Below are 14,934 nucleotides of genomic sequence, written 5' to 3' on the forward strand. Positions count from 1 at the left end.
TCCACAAATCTAACTAACAATGAACATTTAATATGGAACAATGATGAACATTTGCATGAAGGCAAGTTTATTTTTTTTTTGCAACAAAAGCACTGAACAAATGTCCTTAGTGTCACTGGACATTAAATCAATGTCGAGGTGACTCTATTGACAATCCATTCATAAATGGGAACTGGAAAACAGTAGCCTGATTCCTGAAAATGACAGTAAAGTGTTGAGTCAATTACCCGGGAAAACCCACCATTCAAAGTGAAACTTTTGCTTTGATGCGTCAGTGGTAGAAGCTCCTTTGGCTGCATTACTCACCTTGTTGGAGTGCTGAAAACAGGAGGTGTTCCTTTACAAGACGAAACAAAAAAGGTGTATATGGAGGACAATTTGGAGCCCACTTTTCGTCACAAATGAATCTAAATGTGAAAATGTTTTTAGATCCAAAAAGATTGTGTTTTATGAAATCACACTTACTCCGATCGAGAAGAGAGCTGTGACTAGAAATGGAGGCAATTGATCCAGGGGTCTGGCATGAGAAAAACACGACGGTATTACGCTTAAATCTATAATTATTTGTAAATGTACTTACTTACAGTGAGGGAGAGGCTAGGACCCCTGTCTCGGGCCCAACGCATGGACTCTGCAGAGCTGACGCGACTGATTGCCAAACAAAATGATCAAATGTTAAGTTAAAAAAAACACAAAAAAGTAACTGAAATGTAGATGTACCTCATAGTTCTTGATCGAGGTGTAACTAGAAAAAACATAAAAGAATCCAAAATGTGTTTGATAAATAATCAAAAACATGTTTTTTGTAGCAAGTCCAATGAGGTCACCTGGGGAAGTAACAGCCACTGGGAGTGACACCCTCTGAGCCCTGTATGTCAGAAGAAAAAAATGGGCAATTGCATCATAACTAGATTGTGAAAGTATGAAGAAATACAACAACAACAACAACAAAAAGTCCTTACCCATCTGTTTGATAAGGTCTTGGAGAAATCTGTGAAAAACAAAGAACTGACTTGGTGAGTAAAAAACAATGACCAAAAGGAGGATATTTATGGAATAAACAGCTATTTCCTTACTCTCCTCTGGGAAAGTGGCTTTTTTAATTCCTCGGTTTCTCTCCTCAGCTCCGACAGCTGCTTCTTCAGTTCGGAATTCTCACCACTAAGTTCTGAAAGCTGCTTTTTAAAATTGTCATTCTCCTTTTTCAGCTCTGAGAGATGCCTTATGCAAGCAGAGGAGGGGGATTTGATTAAAGAGGTTTTACTTTGTGTCACAACCAAGTTATGATTTCCTGTTGGTCACCTGTACGCCTGCTCTGTGACTTCCTTAAGATGCCTCTCCATTGTGGAAGCCTTCTTCTTAAAATGAGCTGTGACTCTTTCCATCTGCGCTCTCTGGAAACTTGCGATCTGGAAAGTGTGAAGATGTCACTGTTGAGTGTATAGACACTACAAAATGATCTGACTGAAGTGGGTCATGAATAAAACGTTCAATCAAGTAGTCCATGCTTCAAAAGCTAGCTAAGTGAAATTTAGCTTTAAAATATTGAACTAGTTCACATGTAAATATTTTTCTAATTACTAAAAAAAGGATGGGTTGGATTAAGATGGTAAAAAGAAAGAAAAAAAATCACATTTCAGGAAAAAATAGCATTAGGTAAACAATTTACATTTTAAATTGTTTAAATTTTGGTTTTAAAAATGGCTAATTTAGGTGTTCTTTGCTAAAATAATTATGAAAAGTAAAAAAACACATCGCTGTATTTTTCCTTTAAATATGTTCTCAAGTAAATTTGTAGCTTTGCTTGGATTGTTGTCTTATTTCAGGATTCAAAACAGGCAAGTTGCCCAAATGATCACCCCTCCACCACCATGTACAACAGTGGGTATATCATGTTTTCACTGAAAGCTCTCAGCTTGTCCAGTCTTTTTCTAATCATACTGATAGGATGTGGGTTATCTTAACGTCTAGGACCAGAAAACAAGTTCGATAATTATCAGTTTTTCAAAAACTCATAATCAGTTGCAGCTTTCAAACACTTTACAAGAACTGAAGGGGCAATTATTATTAGTCATATTTTCAAGTTAACTTAAAACGAATATGATTCTAATAAATGTTGTTCTCCTATGTTTGTTTCCTCAAACTAATATTCACTGTGACAATTTCTATTACATGTCTGTGCACAGAAAAACAGAACTACAGGGAGTACAACTGACTGTTTTAGATTCAAAACGCACCACTAAGGTAATGAACAGACTTTTTAATCTATTAATAATATAATTGAAATGCAATTGTTGGTCCATTAACTTTTTTTAAATATTTAAAACCCTGCTTTTACACATTCAAATGTGATATAAGTTTGGCGTGCCTGCAGCAAAGGTGAAACAGACCTGTGTAATGTTGGCTAGCTTTGACTGAATGAGGTTTAACGGGTCCTTAAAAAACACCTTTCCCTGCGGTTGCATCTAAAACAGAAAGATACCACAAATGAAAGGTTCTCTGTGCTGAATAGGAACAACTGCAACATGACGAGCTGACCCACGTCATCAGAGATGGCCATGTAACTGCAGCTGGCTCCACATACAGGACACTGGTCTGAGAAAAACAGGATAGGAGTAACAAGAAACTATAAACTGTTCAAAAAAAGTTTATTCCTCGGGATGGAAAATATGAAAGCATATTGTATTTAAAAAAAAAAGGTTTTTGTTGTAGTTTTTTTTTTGTGCTGATACATACACATGTTAATCTTTAGAAAACTAAAAATGCAGAAAAACTACTTACTATCTGGGTATTCATCTCATCTGCTTATCAAAACTAAAAGATAACCTGCAATTAAAAGTTGAAAAGCAACAACGTCTCTATGTCATAGACGCGATCTGTGTCCATTTTGTTTACTGGATGTGCTCGTCATGATTTCGCCTGTCTGTTTCCTACTTACTTTATCCACAAACATTACAGAGCAAAACGTTGGGGAAGTATTAGATATAAACTGTTTATTTCTGTTTGTGGTGATACAGAAAATGAGTTACAGCCATTATCTGGATCTAGGATCTGAGCTTTGAGGTTTGCATTAATTTCAACGCATATAAAGTGTCAACTTTGTGGCACGTGGTCTGTCTTGGAGATATTTTTGGGGATGATTTTCGAGAATTCTTTTTTTTTGTTTAGTGATATAGTTACCATCATATTTACCGTAGTTACCATATTTTAAATAATATTTTCTAGTTGTGTAGATGTTTTAGTCTTGATTCTCGTTATACTGTTTTGTCTTTTTCGAAATTAAAAAAAAATATTTTCTAGATATTTTATTTTGTCTTTCAAGATATTTTGAGAATTTTGTTTTTTGTTTTTCTAAGAATCCCCCCACACACTTTTCTATATATTTTTTTTCTGATTTTCAAAATAATTACATTTTAATTTGCTTTAATTTTTTTAGGACTGCAACAGTTGTAATCCTAAAATTACAGCTGTTGTAGTCCTAAAATTACAACTGTTGTAGTCAAATAGATGTACAGTAGTCCTAAAACAAGAAGATAAGGACACGTCATCTACTTGCATACTCCAATATGCTGGTTCACTCTAAGAGAAAGAGTAACAACATTTAGAATTTCTCTGGAGTTTGTTTTGACAATAATTAATACTTGTGATGTTTTGGGGATTATTTATCTTGAGTTACTGGGAAATTGATATTCTGGGATGTTCTTATGTACTTTATTGACGGTCCCTGCCTCCCTCTGCAGCTTCACGTACGTCAAACATCAAGCTCAGAACAGGTGGATCCTACAAACAGTTCATACTGGTCTATATAAATACAACCAATGTTTTGCTCTGTAATGTTTGCGGATAAAGTAAGTAGCAAGAACCAAACAGACTGGTGATATCATGCACCAAAACAAAATGGACATGGATGATGTCTATGACATGGACACATTGTGGCCTTTCTGCTGTTAATTGCATCTTATATGAGCAGATGAAGTTAGTCCCCTGCATGTTTGTAGTTCTAAAAAAATTTTTTGAATGAAAAACACAATTCTTTTTTTTTTTTTTAAATAAAATGTGCTTTCATCAGAAATATATCCATACACATGTACATCCTTACTGGGTTTAATGCATGCTTGACACAAGATGTGTCCACAACTGGAAACAGCAAATTTGGACCCGGTCCTTGTGAAGCACTGGTTACAGTGGAACCAGTCCATTTTTAGTCGTATGTCTGCAAATAATCACAAGATCGAAATGAATGTATCATATTTAGGTACAAGTTAAAAACCAAAGATTTCATAATTTTCTAGGGAAAAAAAGGATCTGATGTTTTGACTGAGTAAAGATGCTGTTATCTTTAATTTGAAGATGCCAACTGTGGAAGTTAATTAAAAAAAACGTTTTTAAATTTAACTTAGTGACTTAACTTCTGGACAATGCAAATGACACATCTAACAGTTTTTAATTTTTTATTTATTTTTTAAGGGAGTTTGACTATATATTCCCTCAATGCATCATCTCCTAAATTAGGGGGGGGCTAGAGAATTTTTAGTCCACAGTGATTTTCTCATCTCTGTGTTTAAGTTTTGACATTGGTAGGAATGTGCTACACTATTGGTCAGTAGTTAGTGTGTTCCAACATTAATCAGTAAATGTTTTATTAGTTTAAATGAGGAGCCATTGTCTTCGCGAATCAGACAAGAAAATAAATAAAATAATGTAAACAATTAAACTAGCTTCCGGATTATGACAATTTAAAGAAAAAATAAAGAAAAGCAGCTTAATCATAAAAAGTTTATCGCTCTGCACAAAACAGCTTTAAGCTTCGTTTAGCTAGAACAATATTCGCGTTAGACGTAAAAGATATTCAAACTTTAATACGTCGAAAGGTTTTTTTTTACCTGGTGGAGTCAAAGTGGTGTCGGGTAATTAACGGTTAACCAGCCCCCCTTTCCTCCGCCCCGTAGATACTTACGTCATTACGTACGACGTGACGCTGCTCCACTGACTTAAACCAGCACGCCAACTTGCTGGGCTTTAATGGTATGTTCAATAAAGCTGAAAAAAAATTAAAACGCCATCTTGCTGGGAGATTTTCTTGGGACTCAAAACTTGTGGACATAAATTGTACTTATGCTTATGTACCTATGCTTGGACTATTTGTAATAAATACTGTTTAAATAAAACAAAATGTGTCCCTTAAATTACATTGTATGTATTCAACCAAAAAACTGAGTAGATTTGCTTTTGACATGGACCTATGGGTCTTAAGAGAAAATAATTTATCACCTTCTTGTGAACTGCATACATAATATGGTTTGGATGGAAGAGGGGAATTATATTGGAAAAAAAATTTGGGAAAAAGAAATTATACTGGGTTACCTTAATGACAAAGTAGACAAAAATTGTATTTTTATTAGCAAAATTCCCATAGTCAAGAAATGGTCCAACTCCAAACCGAAATTCCAACATATTTTGAAAGAAAGTCAGTACTGTAACTTTAAAGCCAATTCGAACTGATCTTTCAAAAAGTTCAAATTAAACCCGAAAAGTTATTGATGTATCGTCATATTGGATATGTATATAAATGTTTGGTTTTCTTTGTACACATTTCAAGTCGAGACTGTATTCTGTCAAAGTCTGGGACAGAAATAAATTAACCAGCACGCCCAACATGTCAGTCTTAACTGGTTTAACTGGGCGCGTTGCTGGGGGGGGCTGGGGGACGGCTGTTTGACCACCAGGGGACAGTCTACCAGCTGTCCCCAACTTACCCCCTTCCTCACATAATCTCATATTAGAGTGAGGGGGTGGGGGGTTTAGCCTGCGTTGAGCCTTGGGGGGGGGGGGCTACTTGGCCCTCTCTCGGTTTTATTTGCACCTTAGACATGTAGGGCCCTTGGTAGGGGGGGGGGGGGGTGCTTGGACATCACTGCCAGCAAGCAGCAGATGTCCTCCTAGCATCCTACCCGCCAATTTTTACCGCACCTTAGATATTTAGGGCCCCTTGGTGGGAAGGGTGAGGGGACATAGCTGTGAGTAATCAGGAGATGTCTCCTCAGTGCCCTACCTGCCAATTTTAACTGCACCCCCTTAGTGCACACTATTTACTCCTCAAAATATACATTCAAACATAAACACACACACACGCACACACACACCCTCACTAACACACACGCACACAGTCATGTCGCAAGGAAGGCGGGACCTTGGACCATCTGTCCCCTGCCCCATCCCTGGTGGGGCATGCGGGGCCCTTGGCAGCGGCGGCCGTGTCCCCTGGGTTCCGGTTTCCTGAGCTTTCTGGCAAGCCCAGAAACCGGGGATCATATTACACCTGAGCCGGGGGTGTCTGTGTCCCTGCGGGGTGGGTTCTGGTCCTTGCCGCCGGGTGCTGGGCCTCGCCAATTTCCATCTGTGGCCGAGCCTGGTCGGGCCATGTCTACAACAGCCCTTGTGGGCCCCCCCTTCTCTCTGGGGTGCCCCTCTCCTGGGCGGGGGCGGCTGGCCCCTGTCTTGCACCTTTCTGGACCATCTGTGGCCCTGGTGGGTGGCTGCCTGGAGCGTGGAGCAGGTCTCCCTTGGGGGGGGGGGGGGGGGGGGGGTGTCCTGGCTCGTACCTGGGGTTGGGGCGGGGGGATGCCCAGAACTCCTGGGTGGTGAGGGGGTGCTCGTCTGGGGCTGTGGGTGCCCTTCTCGGGTGGGGCCCTGCGTTGGGTTCTTCCGGCGTGGCGGGGGGGGGGGGGGGGGGGGGCTGCTCTCCTGGTTGGGCCGGGGCGGCGCTCTCTTTCCCCCCATGCCTCCCTGCTCTCTGGCTCTGGGGGCCTCACGGCGGTCCTGCTGGCCCTGGCCTGGGTGGTGGGCGTGGGCGTCCGGGGGCGGTTCTCTGCCTGCTTGCTGCGGTGTGGCGTTGGGGGCTTCTGGCTGCCGCGGCGGGGGTCTGGGTGTGGCTGGTTGCTCCCCCTCCTGCTTTCCACATTCCATCCATTTTAGAAAAACATAAACACTCAACTGAGCACAGGTATTAGCTCACCTTTGCACTAACAAATTGCGTGAATGAATGAAATCTCACACTAGTTGGCTTGTAGGCATAAATGTGCGTTTGTGAACACTATTGTGTACATGGGGACATTTTTGCAGCTAACGGTGTGTATGACATTTGAGTGCGTGTGTGGACAGGCCCCACCCCTTTGAGATTTGTATTCTCTGTACCTTACTGTAATGATAAACATCCAGTAGCTTGTTGCTTTATGATGCTTCACGGTTTTATCCCCCTCCCCCCCTCCTAACATCCCTCTTCTGTCCAGTCCAACTCAAAATAATTTCAAAAATTAAAATGAAAAGTCTGGCTTCGATTACAAAAGGGGTTTATTCAGACATACCTCTGGTCAGAAGATTCATAACCCCTGTTGTAAAAGTAAAATGTCCAACACAAGAGGCCTTCAGCTCTTTTCTGCCCAGCTGTTGGACAGGACAAGTTAAATAAAAAGTTCCTTAGCCAAATTATGCATTTTCATGTATAGAACTATGGATCTGCACCCTTCAGCTAAACAGCCATTTGGGTTGATCAGCCCAAAGCCTTTAGAGTTTGCCGTTATTGTTTTTGGAGATGAAGACCTTTTTGACCGTTAAGTACAAAATTCTGTACAGCATAAGTTTATTACAAGTTATAAATTTACCAATTGATGATTAAAGGGGCTCTCAAGTCCATCTCTTAAATGAGATGACTTCTCAAAACTGATTTAGCCAGAGAAGTTCCCTTGGGGGTGGGGGTACTCAACTGTTTTTTCCTTTGAACACTGAAGTCTATAACTTTGATAAAGACTGTCCAGTTAAAGTGCAATTTAAGCTACTTCGAAAGTTAGAGAGCCACAAAGTATTGCTCTGGAGCCACAGGTTGCAGACCGCTGATATAAACAAGTCTTGAGGCAAACTAGTCATTTTCAAATTTTATTTAATGTCATTTCAAGGATTTACAGCTTAAAATAAATCACAAGCTGGTTCAGGACTTTAGGCCGTTATTGTGAGTGGTCCAACAACTGCCTTTTTCTCCAAGCCATGCTTTTCTGCAAAAGAAAAGCATGTAAAAAAAAAAAAGTGACTTTTTTCTGAGTGGTAACAAGGAGACTTACCAGACAGATTCCTTCTTTTTCTTGACTTGCAGGTGGATTCACAGCAGTCACAAAGGCCATTATATGCAGGGTTGTCCAGCAACTCCCAGCTAAGAAATAGAAATGTCAACTTCAGTAAGTCTTGATGCATGCAATAAAGCATCATTTTACCCATGATCTTTATTGTAGTGGCAGGCCTTCTTGGTGTCATCAAGTCCATTTGGATCCCATGCAACCAGGGTGCAGTGGATGAACACCTGATCAAAAACAGACTTCAGTACACTTAACAAGCCAACTCAGACAGCACAAGAAATTAATTTACCTCATGTCCCAAAGCAAATTTAAAGGCTTGCACAGACAAGTGAATCTCAGACAGTTTCTCCCTTGGTTCAAACTTTGAACGCGAAACTTTACTATCCACCAGGCATCTGTTAGGGTCAAAAATAGCAATTTAGCGTTTACAAAAGTTATTTATATAGATAAAAGAAAAAGAGAAGTACCCTTTATTTGTGATTATTGGATACAAGTCAGCTCCAGGGTGAAGGTCAGGTGTGGTGGAGGCTATACACTCTTCAAGAAACAGCAATAGAGGCTGATGGTCTTGCTGGTCCACAGCAGCCATGACAGAAATCATAGAGCCCAGGGGGTACACATTTGACTCAGAGGGTCCTGTGAAGTCAGCTGGAACCACAGAAGTAGAAGTTGGGACCATCACCACCCAGAACTAATGAAATGAGCCAAACTTACCATTCATTAGTCCAACTTGAAACACCAAGTCTTCTACACCATATGTGGAAAACTCTGGGTCATAAGTCATAGGATACCAGTCCTTGGGCCTGATAACAGTAATCTCAGTGATTATGGCAATTCTCTAGAAAAAGATTATACTACAGACTAAATACCAACCTCTCAAATGAGCAGACAACCGGGAGACTAAAAGGGTTGACATACGAGTCAGGAGAAGATGTGTAGATGAGGTCATTGGTGTAGTTAAGCTCATTTCCAGTTACCTTTAAGAAAACCCAAGTGTCATAAGGCAAGAAACAAATTTATATGCTTAAGATTGAAGTACTTACAAGTCTCCTGAAGTTACAGTCATCATATGTCACGCTAAAAGCCACCTCCCGGGGGCTGATAGTCGCAGGAAAGCAGCTACCAAGACGAAACAGGGAAGGATCAGCCTGCAACCGGCTGTCAGTCCAAACTAGTGACATGTAGTCAGGCCTGCAGTCCGTCCTCAGCTCTAAAAACACATGGAAAAAAAAAAAAAAAAAAAAAAGGTTTAGCCAATGCCTCAGTAAAGCTTAAACTACAATTGCTAACTAAATTACAAAAATACTTTACCTGCATTCACTGCCATAACAGCCCCCAAACAGAACCACATTGCCAAATCCCAGATGAAAGCCATTGTGACTTGATACTGGATTGCAGCTCAGGACGCAGTTTTATTCCATCTGACTGGCACAAGTCAATCAAAGGAATGACCTCCACCTGGTGTGTGTGTTCAATAATCGCAGGTGGTCTGCATCAAGGTCTTCAGCTATCTTTTTGGTCAGGGCAACTCAAAAACAAATTATGCTTATGGTGTTTGGGTTTCCAATATTTTATGCTGCAAGAATCAAATGACACAAAAAAGTGTTTTGAAAATTAAACATTTAGAATGTACAGCAGAATTTCTGAATTTTTTTTCAAACATTGCTGAAGGATGTTATCAAATGCAGGGCTTTAGAGTGAGCATGGTAAATTAGGTGCTTAAATGGAAAACCAATTGAGAACTTGAAGTTAAGATCAGTATCAGATCTATGTGGGTACCAGCACATAGGAGAGTGGAGGGAAATAAAATGGCGGATTTTCTGACAAAGCGCTGAAACGGGTGTGGAGGTAGAAATTCCATTAGAAAGAAAAGAAGTTAGGACAATTATTAGGTCTATTATGAGGTTGGAGCGGTTGGAGGAAAGTGTCAGGAGTGTTGTGTGACAGAAGAGTGCCAGCAAGACTCAAAGGAAAGGTGTACAAGACAGTGGTGAGACCAGCTCTGCTCTATGGGTTAGAGACGGTAGCAGTGAGACAGAGACAAGAGGCTGAGATGGAGGTAGCGGAGATGAAGATGTTGAGGTTCTCCTTAGGAGTGACCAGGTTAGACAGGATAAGGAACGAGTACATCAGAGGGACGGCTCACGTTGCCTGTGTTAGCGACAAAGTCAGAGAAGCCAGACTGAGATGGTTTGGACATGTTCAGAGGAGGGATAGTGGATATATTGGTAGAAGGATGTTGGAGATGGAGCTGCCTGGCCGGAGGGCAAGAGGACGGCCAAAGAGGAGAAATATGGATGTCTTAACAGAGGACATGAAGTTGGCTAACGTTAGGGTAGAAGATGTTCATGATAGAGTGAGGTGGAAAAGGATGATTCGCTGTGGCGACCCCTGATGGGAAAAGCCGAAAGAGAAAGAAGATTAGGTCTATTATGGAAAACTGGCAGAAGCAATGAGCACGAGAGAGGAAAGGATGACATTATTCAATATACAAGACAAAGTAGGGAAGGGTGTGCATCTAAGGACAAACACCAGAGATCAAATAATAATATCCCAATTGAGGATAGGACACACGGGTTTAAATGATATAATACAGTAACTGGGGAAACATCCGACTGGTCTGTGTGATTGCAGGAAAGGGGAAGAATCACTGGAGCACATTTTGTGTCACTGTGAATTGTAGGGGGAAGAAAGGCGGCAGCTGGAGCAAAGAGTACGGTTGCCAGAGGAGTTTGAGGAGGCTTTTGGGAGGGGAGCAGAGTTTCAACTGAGTCGTTACTGTTTTTTGAGGAGAACTGGAATGTTGAGGAGAATATATATATATTTTTTTTACATACTAGTTAGGTCAGGGGTCCCCCAAATCCAGGCCTCGAGGGCTGGTGTCCTGCTGGTTTTCCAGAAAGCCTGCCTTATTTGCTGTTGATTACCTGGATCAGGTGTGTTTAGCCAGTAAGAAGCTTCAATAGCAGGTTGGTTGGAACACATGTAGGACAATGGCCCCCAAGGCCTGGATTTGGGGTCCCCTGAGTTAGGTAGTCTCCCACTCCGACTTACACTCTAACACAGTAGGTGGCAGTATTGCACCTTGTCATTGGTGCCTTCTGCCATTAAACCACAAAAGGAAGAAGTTTATCAGCTCAGTGGTGTGTGTTAGAGTGTCCTGAGTTCAAATCCAGGCTGAGTCATATGGGACCCAATAACTCCCTGCTTGACACGCATTATTAAGGGGTTGGATTGGGGGGTTAAACCACCAAATGGCTCCCGAGTCTCAGCAGCTCACTGCTTCCCCAGGGGATCGGTCAAATGTGGAAAACAAATGTCATTCACCTAAGTGTGTGACAACTACTGGGAGTTTAGTGTGAAGTTTTATGCTCTGAAATTTCAAGCAGTTATGGGAGCATATTGTTTTGCTTTGACCGCATTTATGAGAGGACAGAGGATAATAATAATAATGGATTAGATTTATCTGTGCTTTTTCTTGTTGCTCAAAGCGCTTACAATGTGTCCATTATTCATTCATTCCTCATTCATACTTGGTGATGGTAGCTACTGATGAAGCTTCAGCTGCCCTGGGGCAGACTGACAGAGGCGTGGCTGCCAGTTTGCGCCTACGACCCCTCTGACCATCACTGGGACATTCATGCACATTCACACACCAGTGGAGCCGTACTGGAGGCAAGGAGGGTGAAGTGTCTTGCCCAAAGACACGTCAGTTGGCAGGGGGGAGCGTGGATCTAGCCGCCGACCCTTTGGTCATTGGACGGCCTGCTCTACCACCTGAGCCACTGCCGCCCCAGTTTCAGTTTCAGCCTGTATAACCATGACATACTAATGAGAGAATCTTTAATCAATGTTTCAATCAAGCTCCCTCAATGCTTAAATGGATTTTGAGGATGCTATAAATGAACAGTATTTTACTACTTGGAATAAGTGCCAAACACCCAAAATTGCAGTTGATCAGATCCACACATCCAAAGTGTATTAAATCATTGGACATCGCAAAACTTGGGGCAGCTGTGGTGCAGAGGTTGAGCGGTCAACTTCTGATTGGAAGATGCTCCTGGTGGTTATAGTGACAGTGACAGTGTAGGCTTATATGCCATTTAACATTCTGATAGCCTATTTCAGCTTATGTTTTGGTCCATTGTGTAGTAGTACTTTATATACAGCACAGTGTGCTTGAAACAGAAACTGCTAAAAATGTCTCTAGCTAAATACACCACACAATGAACCAAGTGGGAGGCAATGGCTCAGGCAGTCGGCTCAATCCCTCAACTTTTGAGTCTTTGGGCAAGACACGTCACCCCCTCCTTGCCTCCAGTGTGGCTCTTAGTGTATGAATTCATATGTCCCAGTGATTGTAGGTGCAAACTGGCAGCCACGCCTCTGTTTGCCCCAGGACAGCTGTTATCAATTTTGAATGAGTGAATAGATAAAGCCAAGCCATTAATATGCAATATTTACTTAAGATTTTAAGTCAAAGATTAGTGGGTACATTTAGCCTTCAAATATGCTTTTGACAAGATTTGTCATGTTTAAAACAAAAAAAAAAAAACTGTACAGTAAAGCTTCCTTTAGTTACAGGTTTACATATTCTTTCCTTAGAAAAGGAGTGAATTCTTTCAAACCATCTTTAATTTGAGTTTTAACCTCACAGCTGGGTCATTTTACCCAGCCCCGAAATGAAACTCAGATGTATGAGAGAAGTACATATTTATGTCAGCTGGGGAATTTACTGCTAGTCCTTGTGGCAGCGATACATGTTTAGCATGTCAGATATGCAGAGTTTTCCCCTAATCTTACTTCAAATGCTCCCTTTATGCCACGCCATTCCCATTTCAGTTTCAATGAGTCAGTCTTGCATCACGTTTTAGACCTTTTGAGTGACGAGATTGAACCACCACAATAAAGATTTAAAGAAACTTTATTTGGATTAAAGCATACAGACTACAGCTGAAATTTCACTCCGACAGAGACTTTTCCTTCACGTGTTCAGCCGCTACAGACTTCCTGTTGAGACAGACATGCTTAGAAAACTTCAGGTTGAGTTGCTGGCAATTTAGATACTCACTTCCAGGGAGAGATCCAACTAGTGTAGCATTAGATGCAGCAGACAGGTCTTTTATCACCAATGGTCCCAACACTGTGTTGTAGCCTGATGTACCAGACTCTGGAAATTAAGTCAGTGAATTCATTCATGAACCTTTTAAATTTAGAGGTTCCAAATTCCTTACCGCCGACTGATCTTTTGGCCTTTGAACTGCAGACTGAGTCACAGCAGCTACAGACAGAGCTTCGTGATGGATCATCAAGCAGTTCCCAACTGTAATTAAGTTGGCAGAGGGAGTTATGACTTACAGTGCTTTTTAAAATATAAAATGTCCCAAAAACATTGAGTCACTAGTTTCATGGCCTTCTAGTAATGTTGCAAGTTCAAGTTACCTTCCATGGTCTTTTACATGGCAAGCTTTTCTACTCTGGCCAAGAGCACCCTCATCCCATACAACCAGATTACAGTGGATGTAGACCTAAACAAAAAGCTTCCATTAAAATCTATGAAGTCAAGAGTCCAAATGTCAGAGAATAGAGACTTGCCTCATCACCAAGTCCAAAGTTGAAGGCCTGAATGTAAAGGATAATGGCAGATGAATGGTACCGTGGAAGGAACACTGCACTCCCTCGTTTGCTTTCAAGGAGACAACTGGTGACAATGCGACTTTGTTAATTCCCAGTCTGAACATTGTTGTTCAAATGATTAGTTCAAGGCCCACCCGTGATTTCCAACAATTTGGTGAACCTGGCTGCCAGGATCCAGTTTTGGTGTGGTGGCTGCAACACATTCATCCATGAGCAGCAGAAGTGGCTGATGGGACTTCTGCTCCACTGCTGCCCATATAGGCATGAATGAACCCAAGGGGATCACATTTGTCTTTGCCACACCGGTTAGTTGTTCTTTGAAGAAGTGAGCAACAATTAGAACCAAATTTCGGTAGTTAAACTTTTGGTAAAGTTAAAACAAAAAAAAAACCCCACCATTGAGCAGCGCCATGTGAAAAACCAGATTACTGTGACCCTCAGACACACCAGATCCAGGATTCAAGAATGGAGGAATCCAACCCTCAGGCCTGGGAGGGGAAAAAATAAAGAAGTCATTTATTAATGATATTAGTGCATTTGCAATTAGCTTGGAAACCATACCTCTTATAGACACATTCAATTGGCTGCTTAAAAACAACGGGCCTTCCCTTTGCTTGTGGCCTGAAGCTGAGTTCATTCCTATAAACTACATTTTTTCCTTTTATCTGCAAAAGAAAAAGTGGTTACAAGAGGGAGGGGCACATGCCAAGGCAATTTTGTCAAATCATTACCTGTTTAGTAAATTTGCATTCAGAGAACTTGTAGTCAAAAAATGCCTCCCCATCACCAGAGGGTAGAAGTTGCCACTTGGATGGCATGCAACTTCCTAGGAAAAGACGAGCAGCATACGGCACAAAGGGAGAAGAAACCCTCCATTTAACTTTCACAGAGTCTCTTGCACAGACAACTTTAATATCTAGAATACAAAGAGAAAATTGGTAGTTAAAAGAAAATCCGTTAAACACAATTTGAAGATCCTTGAACTAAAAGGGAATACCTGGCTCAGCACCAGCTGCAATAAAAACAGCAAGGATCACAGCTCCAAGGTAAATGCAAGTCCCCATGACTAGCTGATTCAGAACAGACTGGAATGAATGAATCTTATAGTACTCCCTAAAACCTAAATGATTAACACCTGTGCAGGTCAAGGCAGGAAGGAAATGCTGCATGT

At 41.2% G+C, this 14,934-nt stretch overlaps 3 protein-coding genes across 4 annotated transcripts in view; all 3 read right to left on the reverse strand.

Moving 5' to 3' along the window:
* si:ch211-14a17.10 (uncharacterized) overlaps positions 1 to 5,024 on the reverse strand; it is a 34,522-nt gene extending 29,498 nt beyond the window's left edge. For both annotated transcript variants that reach the window (XM_078935500.1, XM_078935499.1), the window contains exons 1-12: positions 4,884 to 5,024; positions 4,100 to 4,213; positions 2,543 to 2,595; positions 2,391 to 2,465; positions 1,303 to 1,409; positions 1,077 to 1,221; positions 963 to 991; positions 828 to 868; positions 721 to 745; positions 585 to 648; positions 466 to 517; positions 307 to 337 (exon numbers count right to left, since the gene is read on the reverse strand). In XM_078935500.1, coding sequence (XP_078791626.1) covers positions 307 to 337; positions 466 to 517; positions 585 to 648; positions 721 to 745; positions 828 to 868; positions 963 to 991; positions 1,077 to 1,221; positions 1,303 to 1,409; positions 2,391 to 2,465; positions 2,543 to 2,595; positions 4,100 to 4,199 — 722 coding nt within the window. In that variant the 5' untranslated portion in view covers positions 4,200 to 4,213; positions 4,884 to 5,024. The remainder of the gene's footprint in view (positions 1 to 306; positions 338 to 465; positions 518 to 584; positions 649 to 720; positions 746 to 827; positions 869 to 962; positions 992 to 1,076; positions 1,222 to 1,302; positions 1,410 to 2,390; positions 2,466 to 2,542; positions 2,596 to 4,099; positions 4,214 to 4,883) is intronic.
* Positions 5,025 to 7,920: 2,896 nt separating this feature from the next.
* Positions 7,921 to 9,490, reverse strand: LOC100049333 (ZPC domain containing protein 1). Its single transcript, NM_001104748.1, is given in 9 exon segments — positions 7,921 to 8,048; positions 8,115 to 8,203; positions 8,265 to 8,350; positions 8,416 to 8,521; positions 8,594 to 8,774; positions 8,841 to 8,929; positions 9,000 to 9,103; positions 9,170 to 9,336; positions 9,438 to 9,490. Coding segments are annotated over 9 exon segments (918 nt in total). The 5' UTR covers positions 9,478 to 9,490; the 3' UTR covers positions 7,921 to 7,992.
* Positions 9,491 to 13,034: 3,544 nt separating this feature from the next.
* On the reverse strand, positions 13,035 to 14,916 carry LOC100049334 (zona pellucida sperm-binding protein 3). The gene is made up of 10 exons (XM_004079042.4): positions 14,761 to 14,916; positions 14,495 to 14,679; positions 14,325 to 14,428; positions 14,160 to 14,251; positions 13,898 to 14,078; positions 13,722 to 13,827; positions 13,569 to 13,654; positions 13,361 to 13,449; positions 13,198 to 13,296; positions 13,035 to 13,136 (listed from the first exon to the last, which is right to left on the reverse strand). Exons 1-10 carry the CDS (start codon positions 14,825 to 14,827, stop codon positions 13,126 to 13,128), a joined length of 1,020 nt encoding a protein of 339 aa, XP_004079090.1. The 5' UTR covers positions 14,828 to 14,916; the 3' UTR covers positions 13,035 to 13,125.
* Positions 14,917 to 14,934: the final 18 nt, after the last annotated feature.

This window comes from Oryzias latipes, chromosome 17 (assembly GCF_053564925.1).
Source record: "Oryzias latipes strain Hd-rR chromosome 17, Olatipes_Hd-rR_3.1".
In the NCBI taxonomy this organism is placed as follows: domain Eukaryota; kingdom Metazoa; phylum Chordata; class Actinopteri; order Beloniformes; family Adrianichthyidae; genus Oryzias; species Oryzias latipes.

Bases quoted from the DNA above. Each gene is read 5' to 3' on its own strand.
- LOC100049334 (XM_004079042.4), bottom strand. From the start codon at position 14,827: ATGGGGACTTGCATTTACCTTGGAGCTGTGATCCTTGCTGTTTTTATT. The intron at 14,429-14,494 runs GTAATGATTTGA...TTTCTTTTGCAG, and splicing joins AATGCAAATTTACTAAACAG to ATAAAAGGAAAAAATGTAGT. The intron at 14,079-14,159 runs GTGGGGTTTTTT...ACTTCTTCAAAG, and splicing joins TCACATGGCGCTGCTCAATG to AACAACTAACCGGTGTGGCA.